Raw genomic sequence first — 20,490 nt, 5'->3', positions numbered from 1 at the left:
AGGACATCACAGTGAATAAAACTGCTCATGTCTCTATCTGAACCATGGCAGAAGGTTGCATCTAGAGGAAATAATAGTTAAATCCCTAAAAAAGCTCTCTGAATCCTGTAATATCGAATTTGTTAAGGAAGGTTTTGGGATTCACACCAAAATGGACTTTTTTTTTTATTAACTGGAGCTGAACTAAGAGATACCCTCCATAAGCCATCTCTTCTCAAGCAGATCTCCAAGCCTTCCATGACTGAGAAACACATGTTCTCAGAAAAACATGGCTTGAACTACTTCCCACTTCAAACCCACTTGGATGGGAATCCTCGTGCTGATAACAAAAGTATGTAACACATCAGCATAACCATATAAAAAACTATGCTTCCTTGCCACTAAAATTATACAATAGCATGAATCCTGGGAAGATCCCACAGAGAAAAAGGTATTGTGGGGTGTGGGAGGGTGCAGAATGTAAACTTGAAAAACAAGGACATTGACCTTGCATTAGGCAATGGGATTGCTTCAGGTATTAAGGGAAGGAAAAACTGCTTCCTATATATCAGTAGTCTGGACAAAGGTCAGACTGGTCGAAGACAACACTGCCCCCAAGCTACTTATACTTCCCAATTTTATTCTCCAACAAGGCAAAGATGGGGTGCAAATGTTCTGCAGGAAGACCACTGATATGGAAGAGACCACCAGTTCTTTCTTTTGCCTCCATTTTTTAAATGTTTCTGAACAGATTTTATATTTACCCATTTTCCTGCTGCTGGGCTAGTTTGCCCACATGCAACCACAAAGTGAAGTCACTGCAAAAATCTCAGAAGAGAGGGGTTAAAAAGTAAAGAACCCTAAAGCAAGCTCTTTTAATAGTAGATGGCAGAGATGGCCTATACCCACAACTGCTGCTAGCATCACGCTATGACCAACAAAAAGAGAAAGGCTCTTTGCAAGAACAAGGCCAATAAACACTCAGTCCACCTCAGATCAGTCTAAAGTTTTCTCTCAGGTATCCTATGAGAACTCTGAAAAGCTACCCCCACCTCATCAAGGGTCACAACAGTGATCTCTGATTTGTCCTGTATTCCTTTCCTGATGACTTCTAATGTTTGAGCACCTTCTTGAAAGCTGTTGAGTATCAAACCCATGTTTTCATGAAGCTATTCCATAATATCAAGGTCTCACTTATCAGTGATACCTGTCAGCTCAGAGGCCGCTATCATATATGTGAAATTAGAACTGTTCTCCCCCTGCCCCCAAACACACACCATGAGCATCACCTTTTACCTACACAGAATTTCACCTGCCAGTTTATAGCCCCCCCCTATTTTCTATAGCTGGCCCTTACCTTTACCACAGCACACTCTGTCCCATTGCTGCTATTTAGACCAGTCTCTGACCTGCACGCATGTGCTGTATTACTCTTCCCAATGCACGCTGACTACCTGTGGCAGCAAGTGATGCCTCATGAATAAATGCATCCCTTTATTGGTTTAAATTTATGAGCTATTTCACTGAATATCTTATTCCTATGTAACCAGAGAGAACAGAGGCGCTCTCATTCACTTCTCAAGACTTTATAGTATTTTAGACTTTAGAAAACTCCTTTTATTCATCTTCTTGCTCAGGTTATAATCACAATCTTTTCGATCCCTCTTCACGTGGGTTTGTCATTACTGTCTTCTGAATACTGTTTAGATCTGCAATACCTTCTTTGAAACTGGATGGCTGGTATCTTATGCATCATCAACTGTTATCTTATCTAGATTTGTATAAAGGCACTAAAAAAGGTTTTGTAGCTTTCCTCATCCTATTCCATATGGACCATAACGATTGCATCACTGGCTCGATGCATCTCATCTGGTAACCTGTCTCCAGTCCTAAAGAAGGTGCTTCTGGATATCCTACAGGTAGAGTACATGTAGTTGGGCAGATGCAGTCCCCTTGCATTCTGTTTAATCTGGCACGTGCAATACTAATTTTTAAAACGTATAATGTTGGTTCAGACCCCACGCACCAGAATGAATACTTGAAACTCTCCTAAAGAACAAAATCAGTAGAAATATGGCTAGCTGGGATGTAATTAGGAAAAGTCTTCCCTTTTCTAAGGGAAAGTAGTGTATCACCAACAGAGTTCTCTGCAGCATTTGTGCATATAGACAAGGGCAACCTAGTCCACATAGTACACCTGAATTTTCAAAAACATCAGCCCCTGAGAAAGTCCACACTTCAAGAAATTACACTGCAAAAGATAATGTTGCTCTCTCATTTGGGCGGTGGCAATTACAGTTGTCCTTTTAAAGAGGCAACAAACTCTTAAAGACCTGCACACAAAAAGAACTTTATGATACAACCTGGTCAAAGTTGTGTTTTCAGTTTCCCCTCTCCTGTTGCATTATTTTTCATATCATGAGACAAGAAAGCTTTGAGATCAGCCAAATTCAGAACTGATTTCCTTTAGATCAAAGTTTAACTGTGAGATTCTTGATGTTTAACAAAAACTTTGGCATGAAAAGCATGAAAATTTTGATTTAATTTTTTCCTCTATTTATGATATTTATAAGCAGCACAGTAAACAGACAACTAACAGACCTGTAGCTGTTGTGACAGCAGTTCGCAAAACAAGGGTGTGAAGGGGCCCGGAAACTTTGCTCAGGATGGTGTGGGCCTGACTGAGGCTGCAACGATGGTGGTGATGGGCCACAAGGCCTGGTACCCAGCATGGGCTGATGCAACTATCTAGCACATTGGAGGCTTCAAGCCAGAAAAAGCCCCAAAGGAAGGATGTGGCCATCCACATTGGGCTGCAGAGAGCACCTGATGCCTCTGCAGTGGCCTCATTTCTAAGAGAAGTACTCTGGTTGAGGTGCGGAGCTGCCAGGTGAAGGAGCTGTGGTGAGGTGGGAAAGGAGGCAAGCAGACTGTGTAGCATCAGGGAGGGTGAACAACAGATCAGTAGAATCTTCACAGAGCCTCTGAAAGTAAAGATCATGAACCCTGCAATGCAAGGAAAAAGGGACAACTAGCAGTCATCCTCAAAGGAGCAACAGATGGAGACTTCCAAGAGGAGGGAAGCTAGCAGAAGGGAGGCTCCTGCTCCACATGCAGATCTGCAGTTGCAGAATAGATTTAGTAACCTGGGAAACTGGTGGGGAGGAACAAGACCTGTCAGGGGAGCCAGCTGAGCCTGAACCAAATGTCCATACCAAGAAGCAAAAGGTGAGTGACGGTCACTGAAGACTTCTTCCTGCAGGAAATGGAAGCCCCATCTACTGGCCTGACTTGATGTCTCAAGAGCTTTGTGGCTTGTTGGGGGCCTGGATATGGGATGATAAGGACAGATTGCCAAGGTTTGTGTGGCCCTCTGACTATTAACCCTTGCTGCTCATTCATAGGAGCACCAAAAGCACCTGTTTTTCAAGGGGTGACCTTGAGTATACTAAGAGTGACTACAGATCTGGGGGCATAGGGGCCCAGGTGCTGTCCTCCTAAATCCTGCCAGTGAGTGGGAAAGACTTAGGTAGAAGTGGATGCATCCTGCAAGTCAACACCTAGCTATCAAAGACAGGGCTTTGGCTTCTATGACCATGGGTCCCTCTTCGAGGAAAAAGCACTGTTGGTGAAAGAAGGGACCCACCTGACAGCGTGGCAAGAGCATCTTTGTGAAGGCTTTGCATCTAGGCTTGCTAACCTAGTGAGGAGGGCTTAAAGCAGGTACAATGAGAGATGATTACCGTAACTTGAAGAGAAGTGGAAGAACGGAGGCTGTGAGGAGGTGCCCTGGGAGAGGATGATAGAAGCTCTCATGCCTCCCCTGGAAAAGCAGCACAACTGGTGGCCCACCTCAAGTGCCTGTCCACAAACACCTACACACGTGAAACAAACAGGAGGAGTTAGTGGTCCATGTGCTGTTGCAAAACTACGATCTCACTGGGATTACAGAGACTTGGCGGGACAGCTCACATGGCTTGAGTGGTGCAATGAATGGAAAGAAGGACTGGGACGGCAAAGAGGTGCGTTTGCACAGGATTGGCTTGAATGTATGAAGCTCTCCTTGGAGCAGGCGATGAGACAGTCACTACTGATGGGTAAGTGATCAGCACCAACTAACACAGGTAACATAATGGTAAGCATCTGTTACTGACTGCCTGATCAAGAAGAAAAAGTAGATGAAGCCTTCCTTAGACAACTGAAGGAAGCCTTGCAATTGCAAGCCCTAGTACTCATAGGGGGCTTGAATAACTCTCGTATCTGCCTGGAGAGGCAATGTGGCAGGGTGAAGCAATTCAGTTTTCTGGTGAGCATTGAGCAGAACCAGAAAAACAAGAAATGAAGGTTCAGATTCACAAAAAAAGGACAACGCTGAACAGGAGCACAGTTTCTTCTCTCCAGCATTAGATCATTCACCCAGTTTGGAAGTCTCAGGTTCAATAACCTCCTCTCCTACAGGAGTTCCTGCATTGTCACCTGACAGCAGAGTACCACAAACATCATGTATTTAAGCCACAGGCAGAATGGGAGCAGGCGTATTGCGATCTCTCTCATTGAAGCTTTACAGCTTTGCACAAAATTAAGACATGTTCCCTAGAAAAGGGACCTCAGGAGTCTCACAGCCCTGGAGATGGCCCTGTTTACTGTGACTAAGTAATTTTTCCACTCTGTTTCAGTAAATATGTAAGTATTAAGCATCAAAAGATGTTACTAAGGGTAATGGACCAGGAATACTTTGTGAATTATCACTGACAGTGCTCCCTTGAGTAATGGGAAATCCCAGGTCAAACATACCCTGCTGAATACAGATCACAGATCTTCACCAGTATTTGCCACCTTTCAAACAGGAGAGAGTAGGGCTTGGAGGGGCAGGGAGGAGCAGTAAAGAAATCAGCACCTCCTCTAGCAGTTTTGTCAAGCTGCCTGTCTTTTCCTTCATTTCCCTGTCCTCACAAGTGTTTGAAAACAAAATCCTCTGGAAAGATTAAATTTTTTTGCACTAGCAGTCTGTCCTGTTTATCATAATAGCCAGAGTCACTCCTGCTAGCCAGGATGTTGACTCTGATCCAAATGCCAGAAATGCTGATAGTAGCCAAAGTAACAGCCTTCAGCCAGGCCCTAAGCAGTTCTCAACACACAATGGACACCAAATGGCTACATGGCTGATGCACATCTGCTCTACCCGTCTGAAGGAGTAACTATCAAAGACTGACTTCTACAGCCCTCAGACTTCTACAGCCCTCAGACAAATATCAAGTAATGAGACTGTTGAGAACAGCTGAGTTCCCCTGATTGCTAACAGAGAGAAAAATTGTTGCTGATGCTTCCTTACACACCTTCTGGCTCCAACCATCTTCTGTCTTTATAGTGCAATGTGAGTTCCTACCGACTGTTATCCAGGAGATTTTGCAACATCTGGCAAGGGGTAAGTGGTAGAGAGGTGAGACCGCTCCCATGAAAGCAAATCTGTGCGACAACAGCTTTTCTCCAAAGAGGAGCATTTGTGCTAATATTAGCATCCCACATAAGGTAGATCAGTTTTGTTTTCCTAGAAGCACAGAATAAATTCAGATTCAGAATAAATTTTGATTTAGTTAAGCCAAGTGGCCCATAACTTTACAAATGCCGAGCAATCAAGTTGAACTGTCAAGTAGCTAAAAAAATATACAAACCAAATACATAGTGCTCATCAGAAGCTTAGCAGAGTAACAGCTCCCTAGGTAGAAGCTACTGTGGTAGCCCTTGAAAGAGGATCTGGAAAGCCAGAGTGGTAACAGCTGAGGATGGAGGAACTAATGCTCAATGAAGATCATGGAGAGTAGAAATGATCCCACCTCAAAGCTTTAATCAATGTCTAGAAAATCAGAATGAGACCTTCTTAGTGACAGCCTATGCTATCTGCCTACTAAGGGGCTCCCTGCCTTTTCATATAAAATAAATTCACACTGTTTGGCATCCGTGAATTGCACATAAAAAAATAAATACATAAAATCAGTGCTAACACAGCTTTCTGTGTTCTGTTTCTGATTTTGCTCCACAGAATCACTGGCTTTTCCCTTTTTCAAAATCAAAGGTGTTTTCAAAATAGAAAAGTGACCAAAAATAAGAAGGCAAAAGGTAAGTTAAAAAAAAAAACAAACCAAAACCACGGCATCCTAAAGGCCAGGCCCATTGTATGTATTATTAGCAAGTCATTCAAAGTCTTTCTGAAGATTTGACAAGCAAGATTGAGGTTATGAATTTCAGAGGATGTGGAAACAGCGAATACTTTTTATGGAATTATTCATAAAGTATGACAATGCTTCTGAAACTGTAGAAAACTGCACAGAACCTACTTGAGCAGAAAACTTCTGTTAATAAATGAATACGACTGAAAGCAAAATTCAGACATGCTTCCAGAAAAAGAGAAAGAGAGCTCCTTCCCCTACCTATCTTGTATATGTACCTCAGAACCAAATCACAAAAAAACTAGGCTCAGGATGATCACGTTATAAATCTGGGAATTGTATTCTTCATGGATAAAGGAACTGAAAGAGAATGGAGAAAGAAGAATGTACCTTACTGGCTTGAAATAATCTCCGTGGTGAAATAAAAGATTAAGTTCTTAATTAAAAAAAGAAAAAACTCACAAAAAAGTTTCATTTCACTTGTCTTCATACCGCCCCTCACCCCCATCCTTCCTAATCCTTAGTGTACTATTTGGGTAGCAATCACACCATGCTTCTCTAGGCAAGTGTCTCAGTCCGGTAAGCGGGACTCAACAGTGGTATCAGGCGTCAGGGATACAAAAGGATCAAACAGCCCGGTGAGTATAACATAATGTTAAAAGGGACTGAAGTAAATATTTATGTATTTTTTATTGTATCATTTTTGTGAAAAAGCCTCACCACCTGAAGTGTAGCATGGGGGAATAGGTACATTAGGTATATGAGACTTTACCCCATATGATCCTCCCACATCCCAAACAAACAGAGAATTTTTACCGCTTTCAGCAGGGCATACTCCCACCTCTCTGGGGATCCCCGTGTCTTTTTTCAGGAAAAGATTATGTGCCATTAGTCCTTCTGTGAGACCCATCTGTGGCAAGCAACCAACCAACCACCAGAATGACCAGAATTAAGACCGACCTTCTCAGACTCTTGCGTCCTAACAAAGCCCCACCTCCCCCACACCAACTCAGGCAGGACACAGCTTGCAAGACACAGTTGAAGAATCTTTTCCTCTGAAAAATGTCAAGGCTGCATGTAGTGCTGTTTCCAAAAGCAGGCCCTGGGAGTATTTTCTAAGGATGTAGCAAAATAAAAGCAAAGTAATTTTAAATTCGTGGGAGAAAGGAAGAAAAAAGAGGATCCAAAAGAAGAGACATCTGGAAAAATTAGTTTCTTTAACTGTAAAGAAAGAACAGTGTTCAAACAATGGGACTTGAAATACAGAGATAAAACATAGTTGCTTCACTGAAGCAATGAAGAAATTTTGCAGAAAACCAAATGCCAGTTTCAATCCATAACGGGCTTTAATTCTGACTGCAGAAAGAGGAAAGGAGTGGGGCTGTGTTTTGAAAAGGGCAATATGGAGCAGGGTTATCCCCAAACTAAACAGCATTGACAAGGAAGACCCAGTAGTACATAGTGTGTGTCTTTTTAAGAATAAGATGCAGACACAACCTTTGGAGCTGCTCCCATCTACAGCTAAAAAGAAAAGACTTGCAACGTCCAACTGAAAAGACTTATAAAAAAAGAAGAAAAAAAAATAGAAAAAAAATCCCACAGCTGTGTTCATCTGCTAAAGACATAAAATCTGCTCACTGATCTTTGCTTTTTTCCCACTCCCCAACCATATCCTGCACTACAGAGTCTCTGAATTTAGCTCTCACATTGTCAACATTTTCCAGAACGATTATCTTGCAGATAGAAAAGATGCGCAGACCGAAAGGTATAAGCCTAGGATGATAAACAGAGAGACTGTCTGAGCCCTCCCTGCTTGCGCTGTGTTCCGAAATAAACCTAGGAATGCTCTGACTGATACCTAGAGCATCTGAAGCTTAACGCATCCTTATGAGTGTCCCCAGATAACACAGTGCTGGTAAAAGGACTGAAGAAAACACACATGTCATGTGATGCAAGTTATGCCCCCTGCCCTTACCTCCCCTCCAAGCAGGCATGCTGAAATAGTCCTACTAAGAAATCTGGACAGGGGGCAATATACACAAAACCAAACCCAGGCAGGGGTGAGAACAGCATTACAGGTTGCAGTTCACAGGAAGCTCAGTCTCAGAGATCAGGTCAGCCTCTAACTTTTAGCATTTTTTTCATAAGAAGCTTTAAGAACGCACCGACCTGGTTCCCCAGATCACAGAGAACTGAACTAGACCAGTCCTCTGGGACTACAGAAGTTACCTGGCCAAAATTCGGTTCACCCTCTTTGCTTGGCCATAATGTACTCAGTAAGCATTCCAAGCCTGTGGAAAACATGATTATCCTAAAGGAAAAAAAAAGGAAAAAAAAAAAGCCACACACCTTGTAAAACAAAAGCAAGCATCCCTTCTTAGATTCCCCACTCAGTTGAAGTCACCTGCTGCTTCTCACCTTGCAGAAAATGCAGTCCAATATAATGACCAAGCATAACAACCACAAAACAAACAAAAATCACAAAACCTTTCCATGCCTAAGCAGTTGCAGAAGTGGGAAAAAGTTACTTAAAATTTACTTACTGGCCGGACTTCACCAGTGGTGTTGGTATACTGACGGGCCAGACCAAAGTCTAACATGTAGCACTTCCTGTATGTTGAAGGTAAGCGGCCCATGGCAAAATTGGACTAGACAAAGAAAGAAAGAAAAAAAATCAGTTTGATACCAGCAACTAGGGTAAGAGTGGCCATTTGTTAACAAAACTGTCATATAGCCCCACATGCCTCTGGTGAAAACATAAGTCAAAGAGAAGAATTTTAAGATGCATCTTAAACATCATGATTAGAGAATCACTGCCACGTTAAAAAGTTCACTTTGCAGATAAGTGACTGTGGAATCTCAAAATAACTAAAATTCACATTAGCTTCGCTAAATTTCAGCTGCTATGAGAAAAAGCTACATTTAACACCACTAGCTCTGCAGTGAGAGCTCTAGCACTTGCATAACAAGCTGGAGACAACTGCTTCTGTTCGTGGTTCAGCTGCTAACATGCATTATTCTGCCCTAACTCCCAGAATCTCCATCCACTGTATTGCATTACCTAAATTTATCTGAACATTCAGACATCTAAAAAAATACTGGGTTTGGTTCTTAGTAAATAAACTGACAACAAGCAAATGGAGCAGCTCTTTTTTAACCCCCATCTTAAAGTTATATCCTTTACCATAACGGATGGCTGCTAAAGGATTTGTGGCCAGTCACATTAATGACTGATTTTCAGCTGAATCTGATCAGCCAAAACCAGCTGATTTTAAAAGCAGCAAATGATTTTGCTGGAAGGAAGATGGTCTCAGGGATGATGTAGCAACAAGTGTTCAGGTCAAGTAGTGAAGAGCTTCAGGAAAGAGACTGGCTCCTACAGTGACACTTGGAATTATTGTGCCTCACCCAGGCAGATGACCAACACTGTGACTGTGTTTCCGACGTTGGAAACTGTGCTCCAGTTTTTTTGGCAATTGCTCAGAAAAGATTAAGAGGATTATTTAGCTAAGTCAAAAACATGAAATAGCATTTATTCAAGTGATGGGTCATGGAGCAAGACACCCTTTCTGAACCCCTTTTATAGTAATAATTGGTTGGACTCTAAATGGTTGTTCAAAATTAGACTGCTTTGTCATGTGATCTTGACTGGTACAAGTATGACCGACAGCTACTAACCCACCATGGAGCAGCCTCTGCTGATAAAAACTAGTCTGCTATGCACTTAAATGAATGACAATACTATATTATTATTCTGTACTTATAGAAAATAGCCAATGTGTCAGACAGTGGGAGTGTGCAAGGAGGCCTAAATGCCTCCACTGAGATCTGCCCATATTCAGACTGTCTTTCTTGACTCAAGCAGAACAGGCACATACAACCAAAAGGAAAATTTCCAAAACAACATACAGGCTTGATGTCACGATGCAGGAATCCCACAGAGTGAATGGCTTCTATTGATTCCAGAATCTGTTTGCCTAATCGCAGTGTTGTGCTTAGCGTGAAAGTCCCTCGAGGCTGACTCCTTCTGAGATCTGCAAGATTTCGGCCCTGAAACAATCAATAAAACACTTAAAACATCACACTAAAGCATAGCATTTCACAGCTGCAAGTTCTAACATGCATCCCCAAAAAAGCAGAAATGCTAATCAGACAGGTGCTCACCTTATGTCTGCTTTATTTCTTGTATATGATCTTCCAATACTTCATTTTAACTTTTAAGCGATGTATTTGATGATAAGAAGATACCAGACCGTTATCTTGGGAAGTCAGCTGATGTACTATTTGGAAAATAGGCACGGCATGGACAGCAGTGCCTCAGACTGTGTGAGCCCAGCATCTCCTTACTGTTAAACCCAGACTATATAGAAGCTGATTTAAGAACAATCTTTGACTGTTCTCTGGGCCATCTAAAGATTAAAGCAGTACAAATATGATAAGCAGGTCATGAAGCCACTATCTATTACAGCTCATCGAAGCAGTTTCATTAGAAACTCTCTAGCACACAACTGTCTGGCTCAAGCTCAAGTCAGCATTGTTGTGGCAATGCCACAATGGGGAAAGTGGTCTATCAAGAGAATCATACCAGAAATCAGGAGGGGAGGATTTTTCCACTGACTTAAAAAATACTTATTAAAAAAATTGGTAATTTACCTCCAGTTAATTATATTTCTGGGGGGAAAAAAGTCTACCAGCTGGGCATGAAAATAAAGACAATTTAGCAAAAAAAAAAAAAAAGAAAAAAAAAGAGGACAGACTAAACACCAGAAGAATCAGTGTTCTTTGACCTCTGTCATCTCAGTTTTGTCTGAATCTCTTTAGATTTGTAAAGAGAAAGAAGGTGTTAAAATGAGTATACTCTATGACAGAATACCCCTCTACTCCACAGAACTAATGCATTTATGAATTGATCAAAAATATTAGGAGTAAGAGTCCACTGTTTCAGAGAACATGCATCAAGAACAAAAGTTATAGGGACATGCTGATTATCACTATACTATAGAATCTCTTGATTCTGCTTCTGCAGACATACGTGTTTATAATACAAGTCCAGATGTATTCAAACAAAATTCACAACAGAAGATCTATAAAAGATTCCAAACATTTGATGAGAAAACACAGATTGCTCTCCAAACCAGTGAAATGCCTTCTATTCATCCACCCATTCCCAGTTCTCAAGTTATTTACAGACATTAAGGGGCCAACTTTAACTGGCTCTTTTAGCATATGACTAGTCTCTCAAATTGATTTGACCCATGTTTCACTTCGGGGCTCTGGTCCCTTGAACAACCACACTTGATACAGGTCAGCTAATACAGATAGAGCCAAGCCACAGCAACTGGCCCAGGTTTGCTCCTTAGCATGACAAGATAAGACTAAGCTACTTCTCTAGTGCTTATCTTTTTTAATTTCTGTGACAGTTTACTAGAGGCAGCACAGATTTGTCATCGCTATCCTGAAAGGTCCGAGTTACTGAACTGACAGCAGATCTTTCCTTCCATTGTAAAGCGGTTCCTTGGACACCAGCTCTCTTATCCAATGGTAATAGGGAAAGGCAGATTTTTTTTTAGAGCCACACACTGAAGTGTGCCATAATTTTCCCCAGCTGGTTTGGGAGACTGTCTCAGACACCTGCTCTCCAGAAACAACCCAAGGCATTTGAATATCCAATACTGCCCCCAGGAAAAGACAGAAAATGAGCATTATTTTCCAAGTAAACGCTATCAGGCTGGCTAAGAAACAGAGCAGATGCAATGAGTTGCAAAGCTTAGAGTTGAAGCCTCAGTCACAGTGACTGAAGAGAAAGGGAGGACTGCAGCACACAACAGTCAGAGGGGACACATGATAAACCATTTCTCAGCAGACCCTGAAGTTGAAGGAGAATTTTAGCCTAAAGAGTGATGGTGCAAAACTAGCTAATGCTTTAAGTATCAAAGTCTTCATTTGTAAATAATGAAATGATTTTTAGCTCTGCCTACTCTACGAGCTCAGCTACATAGTAAAGAATAGGCTAGAAAGTAAGACTCTGGGCAGAGAAGTTTTTTTCCAAGGTGTAGACATCTTTATCAGGCTTGTTAAGGACGGGATTGGGGGGTTAGAAGCCTTGTTCCATCAGCTCCCGATTAGCCCTTTCAAGAATCATATTCACACTCACACTGCAGCAGCAGCAATAGCCAGGGTTGGTTAGAGAACAAAGTTTTTTTCTATCCCTAACAGCAGTTGGGATGCCAACGGTGTGTAAAAGGCAAACTCAAGCACCAGGAATTTACTGGTTTTATACATCCACCTTGCAAACTAGAACTACACTTCAAAAGAATCAGAAGTTTATTTTAAAGAAGTACAGGGGTCTGCTGGTGTCTATTTTACTTCATTCACCATTCACTAATTAAACCTTTCAGTTTATGCAGCAGATTACTTCTCATTACTTAGTGCTTCAATTGTCTCACTTTCCTTCTGCATGTTCTATCATCCAAATTATACATAAAGAAACATGACATAGCTCTTCAGGGGAAGGGTAGGCTTGTATTGTATAACCATACAGTGTTTTGCACAGCAAAGCCCTGATCATACAAGCTGCAAGAGGGATAGGACAAGTTCCCTGTCAGCTCTTATGTCAGGTGCTGAAACAGGCCAGCTTCCAAGGCAACTGTGTCAGAAGGAAGCACCTTTAGTTTGAAAGTATTCCCCTCAAGCCAGGGACAATCTCCCTCTCCTTAAAGGCCTTTCTTCCATGTGTTTTTGACTCAGCCATCTCTTCCCACTTGTTCCCGTCCAACTCTTTCTCCTGTGACTGTATGCTGTAAAAGAAAGCTGCTTTCATGAAAAAGAAAGCTGTTTTCATGACAGTACCACCATATTTGGGCTCTGAAGATCTAACTATATATGTTTTCTTGGTAAAGTTTCATGCTGAACCATGCAGAGGTCCCTGCACCTCCTGCTGTTATTGTGGCTTGTGTAGACACCCATGTAAGACTTCAGCTGCCTAACTCTGATAGGAGTAGCTGGCTGTCTAGCAGTACAGTCACCATGTGCTAGCTACCCAAGTATTTACCCATATTGACTTAGTATCAGCAGTGTTCAAACAGGAGAAAACACTTTCACAGCAGAAGCCAAGCTACTGCTGAGCTTGGTAGAGACGGGGGAGCCAGAGATCACTCCCTTTCACAGAGAAGACTGTGCTGCTGGTGTGACACCACTGGCTCCCACCACACTCTGAGCTCCGATACAAGACAAGTATTTTGAATGCTGCATCACAGAGCTCAGCAGGAGATATTTCAAACAGCTGCCACTGCTGCATGATATTGTAGGTAGCTCCTGCGAGCATTCTGAATTGAGTGCTTTCCCCAGAAAATTGACAGAAAGCCATCTTAAACAGAAAAGCAGAGCTATGAAATATCTTAGCGCGTCTTGACAACTGGAGCTATCCCAAGCGATATCACAGCAACACCACCCCTTCTCACTGTCTCCCATTCCACCCATTTTCTATTTACAACAAAGTCTCTACACCAGTGCTTGGCCTTATTCTCTCACTGTAAATCCTTCCCTGTGATGCCATCTCCATGGGACGGGGGGGAGAGGGGAAGGACAGAACTCACCTGGAGCTGCATGACCACATAATTAAATTTTTCATTCCTTCCACAGCCAATAAATCTGCAAACATGATCCTTCCCTGAAAAGAAACAGAAACATACAGAATGGAACATAAGGTAACAACCCTGTGATCACGATTTTTAGAAAAATGGTTTCTGATCAAAGGCTTGTAACCGTAAGTGGCATCAGGCTGGGAGTTTTGCAGAACAGTCTGATTTTGTTTCTATTTCCCAGTCTCGTAGCTCAGTAGAGTACTGACATTCAACAAGAAAACTGCCTCAGAAATAGCCATGAGTGGAAATCAGTGTCAGGGATCCTTGAATCCTCAAAATGACACAGGGCACAAGTGAGAGCGTGATGAACTGCATGGTGGTGATACCACCACCATGTACATGCAACACCACCACAGCCACCACCATCCCTGAACTAAACCATGGGTAGCACACATGACCACATGTTTTTACAGGTTCACTGGCAGCACGCTTAAGCTCATTACATCAGCTTTACTCAGTAAATGCTGACTTTTACACCACCACTACACTTGCTTATTAGCATTGCTTACTCTGAAACAGCTAAACTGATGCTACTTCAACATGGACAAACCCTGATTTTAATAGTCAGAAACATCTGGGAAAAAAAATGCTTATGGAAAAACTCCATTGAAACATTAAAGCAATTTTGTAGTAAAAGAAGGAAATAAACCTGGGCAATTTTGTGTCGAGTGCTGGCATGGTGTTAGAAGTACAAACTACATCTATTCAGGCAAAATCAAAGCCAACCAGCCACACTGCAACACTCAGCTAGTCATCTAGGTTCATTCTCTGTGGTACAAAAGTGCTGCTACAACATCTACATTTCATCACATGGCACCAGGCAGGACCTATCTTAAAAAAAAAAAAAAAAAAAAAAAAAGCAGAGGGAGCGGAGGCTGTGGTTTCAGATCCTGACCTGTAATGGATTTGTGATGGTGTGCTCTCTGTATAGCAAAAGGGGAGGTATGATGCATGCGTTCCTCTAATAGCAGATTACTGATAACAGAGTAAAGGTTGATGCACACCACAATAGTGAACATTTGGTTCCTGGTGGGGTTTCTAAGCAGGGGAGAGGGTGAGTATCATTGCATAGCTTTGCCTTGTATTTCTTTGTAGCACTTGAGCAATGGTGATTTTAAGTAGTTTTTAAACCAAAGCTTATTGTTAGATACTTCCCAGTTTTTAAAAAAAAAAAAAAAAAAAAAAAAAAAGAACATGAACATATACAGTAATCAGTAATTGCACTGCCTGTAACACCCTCAGGACTCCGCTATTGCTCTCATTGTGTGCACCATAGGCCTGGGGCATCAAAAACTGTTGAGGACAGCAAGATGTGACAGAATAGGGACCTGGAGGGCAGCAGGAGACAAAGAAGCTTTCTCACTGGAGAACCAGAGCTTTGACCAGAGCAATATATACAGCTGTGGAATACGGAGCTCCATCCCAAGGCTCTCAGTAAGAGCATCAAGAGCCTGCAGGGCCCAGCAGCATCCCACAGCAGAACACCCACACTCTCTCTCCTGCCACAAGGAGGTAACAGAGCTGCTGGCAACCAGAACTGGAGGGACAGAGGCCTTGGCTACCCCTTACTCCCTTTGGAAGAACAGGCTTAAAACAAACCAGCCAACCAATCCTAGTATCCATCTGTATCTGGTCAGATAAGCAGGAAGGTTATGCGGCTGCAGATCCTTCATGTCTCTGGCACAGACTTAAGGGCATTGTCCAGTTTCAGAAGTGAGTGTGCAAGACCATACTGAAACCATCAAGGAATGTCACAAGCCACCATATTTCAGGAAAAGATATTCAGAGATCAGGAAAGTACCCTCTTCAGTATACATCAGGGCAGCCTGCACACTCTTCCTTGATCCTTTTTTTCTCATACCAAGCCCATGTCCTGTGTGTGCCCATGAGTACTGGGTGCCACTGGTTTCCTACTATCTGCACATTCATTGCAAATTCAGTGTTGATTTTGACATACAGGTTTTTGGTTTTCTGAGGGAACTCCTTGAGACACTGTCTGAATGTAGCACATGTCTTGGCCTGGGTATTACCAAGAAGGGACCACCAGCAAGCCTCAACGGTCCTACACGTCTTCCTGCCATGGGTCCCAATATGGATGGCTACGCTGCCTGCCAATATGAAGGCAGCCTCAAAGCCAGATTTGTGGCTACAAAGCCAACATATCTGGATAACCTCAGAAAGAACCAGTTATGTTTCTTTAGGAGCTTATGATACTTACGTGCTTCAGCAAACTGGCAATCTACACAGGTCTCAGACAGGATGGACAGGCCAGCGCAGGTCCACACTCATCCCAGACCTGACTCCTCTATGTCCGTACAGATTCACACAGACCAGCCTGGCTTACTTACAGACACACTGTGAGACCCACTTTGCTTTGTTTTGCCTTTCAGAGCACCAGGAGATGGATATTGAGGCAACAGCCAAAACAATGACTGTTTCTACTGGCAATGAGAGCTACTGTGTGGTAAAAAGGGTAAATTACTCCAATTTTTACTTGCTTTTATTATTTTAAATAATTGCAAAGCACTAACAGGCAGGACACCATGTGCTTTTTATTGCTGTAAAACTACAGACAAGAACATTAAAAATCAATCCCCTGTGACAGGGAGAACCTGGCCACCTAAATCAATCATTTCAGTGAAACAGGAGTGGTAGTGTCCAATAGACTTCATTGTGACCTAAGACATCCCTGCTAATTCGGTACTGCCTCTTCTGATTTCGAGTATATTCCTGAGACCCTTTTTTTTTTTTTCTTTTTTTTTAAATCAGTTTCCTCCATAACATTATTGTTTTCTGGATCACAAAATTTACAGAAAGAAAAAGCATTTATATTTTTAATTTATTATCTTTGAGAATTGTATGCATGTTTAGGCCGACAACGTGTTTCTGCTTACTATAATTTTTGAAAATGATGAACTGACTGACAGTTCTTGATGACCCACATCCCCAAACTGACTTGATTTTATATTGAATCCTCCTTTCCAGCCTAAAATGGGCTCCTACCTGACCTGTTGGTCTTGGGAATTTAGGCTTTCCCTGGAACAGCTCTCCCATGCACTATTCTGCAACACAAGCAACAGCAGGAAAAGAAGAAAGTGGGGGAGGGAAGGCTGTGCCAATTCCTGCATGAAACAAAAGGAATATAACAGAGTAGAGAAAGCAGGCCACATTTAGAGGTGGTGTATGTACAGCCAGCTGGTCATATAGATGAGATAAATGCTTGCAGCATCAACCCCTCTGGGTTTCCAAGGCTTTTACTAATTTTTCAACTAAAGGAGGCACCAGGTTAAAACTGTTTGCTCTGTCAGAGGAGTTCATGCCATGCTGAAGTAGCAAATGGAAGCTGCAAGTCAGGCATGACTTTGGGATTCCTGCAGATCAGTCCTGAGGCTGATCAGAATTAACATGATTTGTTCTTGGGGGCTTCATAATAACCTCCTGTGCAGCCAGGATGATGAGACTGTCATACTTTAAGGCAGAAGGAAATAGCCCTCCTTCCTCACACATGCCCTCCTCAAGCATGCAGACCATAGCACAGAGAGCAGCAAAGCATATTTTAACCCAGAAAAGTAAGAAAAGGAAAAAAAAAAAGTTTTTTCAAGGTATACTTAGTACGGGCAGCCTCACAACCATTTTACTGCACTAACTGCCAGATCACACCTGCTCCTTTGCTAGACTGTTCCACTGAACAGCCACCCTGATATTAGAGAAGACCACAAGCTCATACTTTAGAAAGTAAGTCCTATATCTGTATTTGTTTATTACTAAAACGAAGCAGTTATCTCCCAACAAAGTAAAGGAACAGAGCAAGAGATTATAAAGAGTTTTGGCCTGTTAACTAACTAACATAGGTTGGAGGAATAAGTCAGCCTGATGTTCATAAACACTGACCTGAGAAAAGTTTCAGAGAACATGTGTTTTATTTTGTTTCACATGCATTCATTTTTCCAAGGATTTAGTTAACGCAATGTTTTAACGTTCACCCACAGAAAAATATTCTTTCTACTGCTGCCTTTAAACTAAAATGAATATCATAATCTCCCATATAATACTGGGTAAGAAATACAAATATTTCAGTTACTGAAATGGTCTTCACCATCCTTATTCTGAAGGAACTTAAAAATTACAGTCAATAACCATGTCCTCATGTATAAAAATAACTTCAAGTATCTGGAAAACCCTTCCACCCTAGGATAGATAGTCATCACGTTGTAGAGATATAATTAAAACCCCCATGTTAATACTTAAAAAACTTTCATTACATGAAAAACGTTCATTACACAGCACTTAAAAAATTAAGTTATGATTCTTTTTTGAGTGTATTTTTCCATATGGATCAATTTCAAACTGCTGGAAACCAATATTCATTCCAATCCTCTACTCGTTTAAGTTCTTAAATATTGGTAATGTATTTTCAATACAGCAATGAAACGAATCAAATAAATAGTAAGAAAGAAATATGTGACATTATTGTTGCAATTTGAAGATTTGGGTTTTTTTTGTAACAGAATCCATATTTCCTGCATTTTCACCTGCAGAAAACAAATAACCACTCTTCTCCCCAAAGGAGTCGAAGAATTTAATCTTTTAAATTTATGCTAAAATTATTTTATGATTCATCTCCATAGATTAGCTGTCTCATTGCTAACAGTCCATCCAAAACACTGAAGAAACTTCTACTGCATAGATTATCATAAATCTTGTGGCAATTATTGTTATTCTTATAATTGTTACCTTACCAATTCTTGCATTTCCTCTGCAGTACAAGACCAACACTGACATAACGGCACAAGTCCAGCAGTGGCCACCAGGATGGTTGCAGGAAAAGGAGAACATGACATTCAAAGAAGGCGTCAGAGAACTGGGTTTGTGCAGCCTTAGGAAGGCAGCAGAGGGGGATCTAACTGCTGGTCAGAGCCACCTAACAGAAGAGTGCCAAGAAGATGGAGTCTGACTTTTCTCAGAGGCACACAGAGAGGCATTGGACACGAGCTGCAACATGGGAAATTCCCATTAGGTGTCATTTCTTTTTCACCACAAGGGTGGTCAAACCCTGGAACAGGGGCCCAGAGAGGCTGTGGGATCTCTGTCTTTGGAAATCATTCAAAACTTCACTGGAAAAGGCCCAGAGCAACCTGATCTATTTCTTTCCACTTGGAGCAGGAGGTTGTACTGGAGACCTCCAGAGGTACCCTCCACCAGCCTAAATTATCCTCTGGATCTATCCGTGTCAAACACTCACTTTTCTTTAAGGCCTGCCTCTTGCATCAGCAGCGGCCCCTGACCTCTCTAATCACAAACTCAGCTTAATTCCAGAATCATCAGTCAAGTTTCTTTTTATTCAGGTAATACATGAAGTATCAAAACCAATGGTATACTGCTGGCCAAAAATAACCAGCATGGCACAGTCATCCAGCAGCTCAACCCTAAAGACAACTGCATAGGAAAAGCCCAAGTGCTTAGTGACATACCTTACTTGAGCACTTGGCACTGCCAGGATCTCTATTATATGCACAGTTGGGGACATCTAGCTATACAATTGCTCTCACCGGCATTTGGAAAGCTGCAGCTATTTCTCATGCTCCACATTGTAGATATAATATACATTTTACAGCTATCCTCTTTTTTATTCACCTGTCAACATCAGTATCAGGTTTATCAGCTTATCACAGATTTTGTATTGTGGGGATATTGAATTCACTTCTGTACAAATATTCTAAAGAAATGGAGGATCCATCAGGACTAGAAAATAAAATGAGAGTTATTTTCATCATCTTCTAACTTTACTTGGAAATGGTGTCTGTAGCTTGGCAAAGCTGACTAGCATACAGTTTTCTTTCCTTTGTAGTTAGCAAGTTTCATCTCTGGCCAGACAAACTAGCTGACTTCAGGGACTTGTCAACTCAGCTTGGTGACAAAGAGTTTTGAACATGAGAGAAAACAAATGCTATGCTGCAAGGAAGGCTTAAATAACTACATTATCCAGTAGTAATCAACTAGGATTTAATCAACTGGGTTAACCTTGTTAGTGCTTCTGTAATAAATGAATGAACTAATGGACATAAAAACAAAAGGCTGGTCATCATCTTCTAATCAAACAGTAAAAACTAAAACTGCCTGACCTTGCATGGCATAATTTCTTCTACTTGTTTCCCAAGACCACTAAAAACTTTAAGATGAGCAACTCATAATAGATCCCACACAGGACAAGGCAGAATAGCGAAGGAGCAAGAATTCAACACAGCCTCAAAAAAAGTGTTTTAAATCCTCTTTCATCCATCCCATGTCCTTCCCCCATCCCGTGACACCATGGCTGACACAGAAAACATGTGACCCAAATGCCAGTTCATTCAAACACCCACAGGACTCTTCCACACGGAAAAATGCAGTGCTGGGCAGAGAGGCTAGAGCTACATCAAGTGTCTGAATCTGCCACACTGTGATAGCCTAAAGACCTGCCAAGGCTAATTTACCTGGCTTTCCAGCCTTTACAGATAGGTTGGTTACATCAACCTAGCAAAATACTGTAGAAACATATAAAACGTGTCTACAAAAGTAACAGAAACTGAATCAGAGTTAAGGCACCACTTTAACACAAAAAACTCGCGTATGCAAAAAGAAGAGACTAAGACTGGCAAATGAGAAAACACAAGCAAGATCCCTTTTCCTCCCTTATTTTGTTAGGAAACCCTTACCTGTCC

The 20,490-nt window shown here is 41.7% G+C and overlaps 1 protein-coding gene across 2 annotated transcripts in view; it reads right to left on the bottom strand.

Moving 5' to 3' along the window:
* The window catches only part of TTBK1 (tau tubulin kinase 1), a 102,691-nt gene that overhangs the window by 66,716 nt on the left and 15,485 nt on the right, over positions 1-20,490 (bottom strand). The window contains exons 4-6 of one of the 2 annotated variants that reach the window (XM_076334822.1): positions 13,742-13,815; positions 10,056-10,196; positions 8,690-8,794 (exon numbers count right to left, since the gene is read on the bottom strand). The exons of the other annotated variant lie outside the window; for it this stretch is intronic. Coding sequence (XP_076190937.1) covers positions 8,690-8,794; positions 10,056-10,196; positions 13,742-13,815 — 320 coding nt within the window. The remainder of the gene's footprint in view (positions 1-8,689; positions 8,795-10,055; positions 10,197-13,741; positions 13,816-20,490) is intronic. 2 annotated transcript variants of the gene reach the window in all.

Source organism: Aptenodytes patagonicus, chromosome 3 (assembly GCF_965638725.1).
Source record: "Aptenodytes patagonicus chromosome 3, bAptPat1.pri.cur, whole genome shotgun sequence".
Lineage (NCBI taxonomy): Eukaryota > Metazoa > Chordata > Aves > Sphenisciformes > Spheniscidae > Aptenodytes > Aptenodytes patagonicus.
This window is presented reverse-complemented; position numbering and strand designations above follow the sequence as displayed.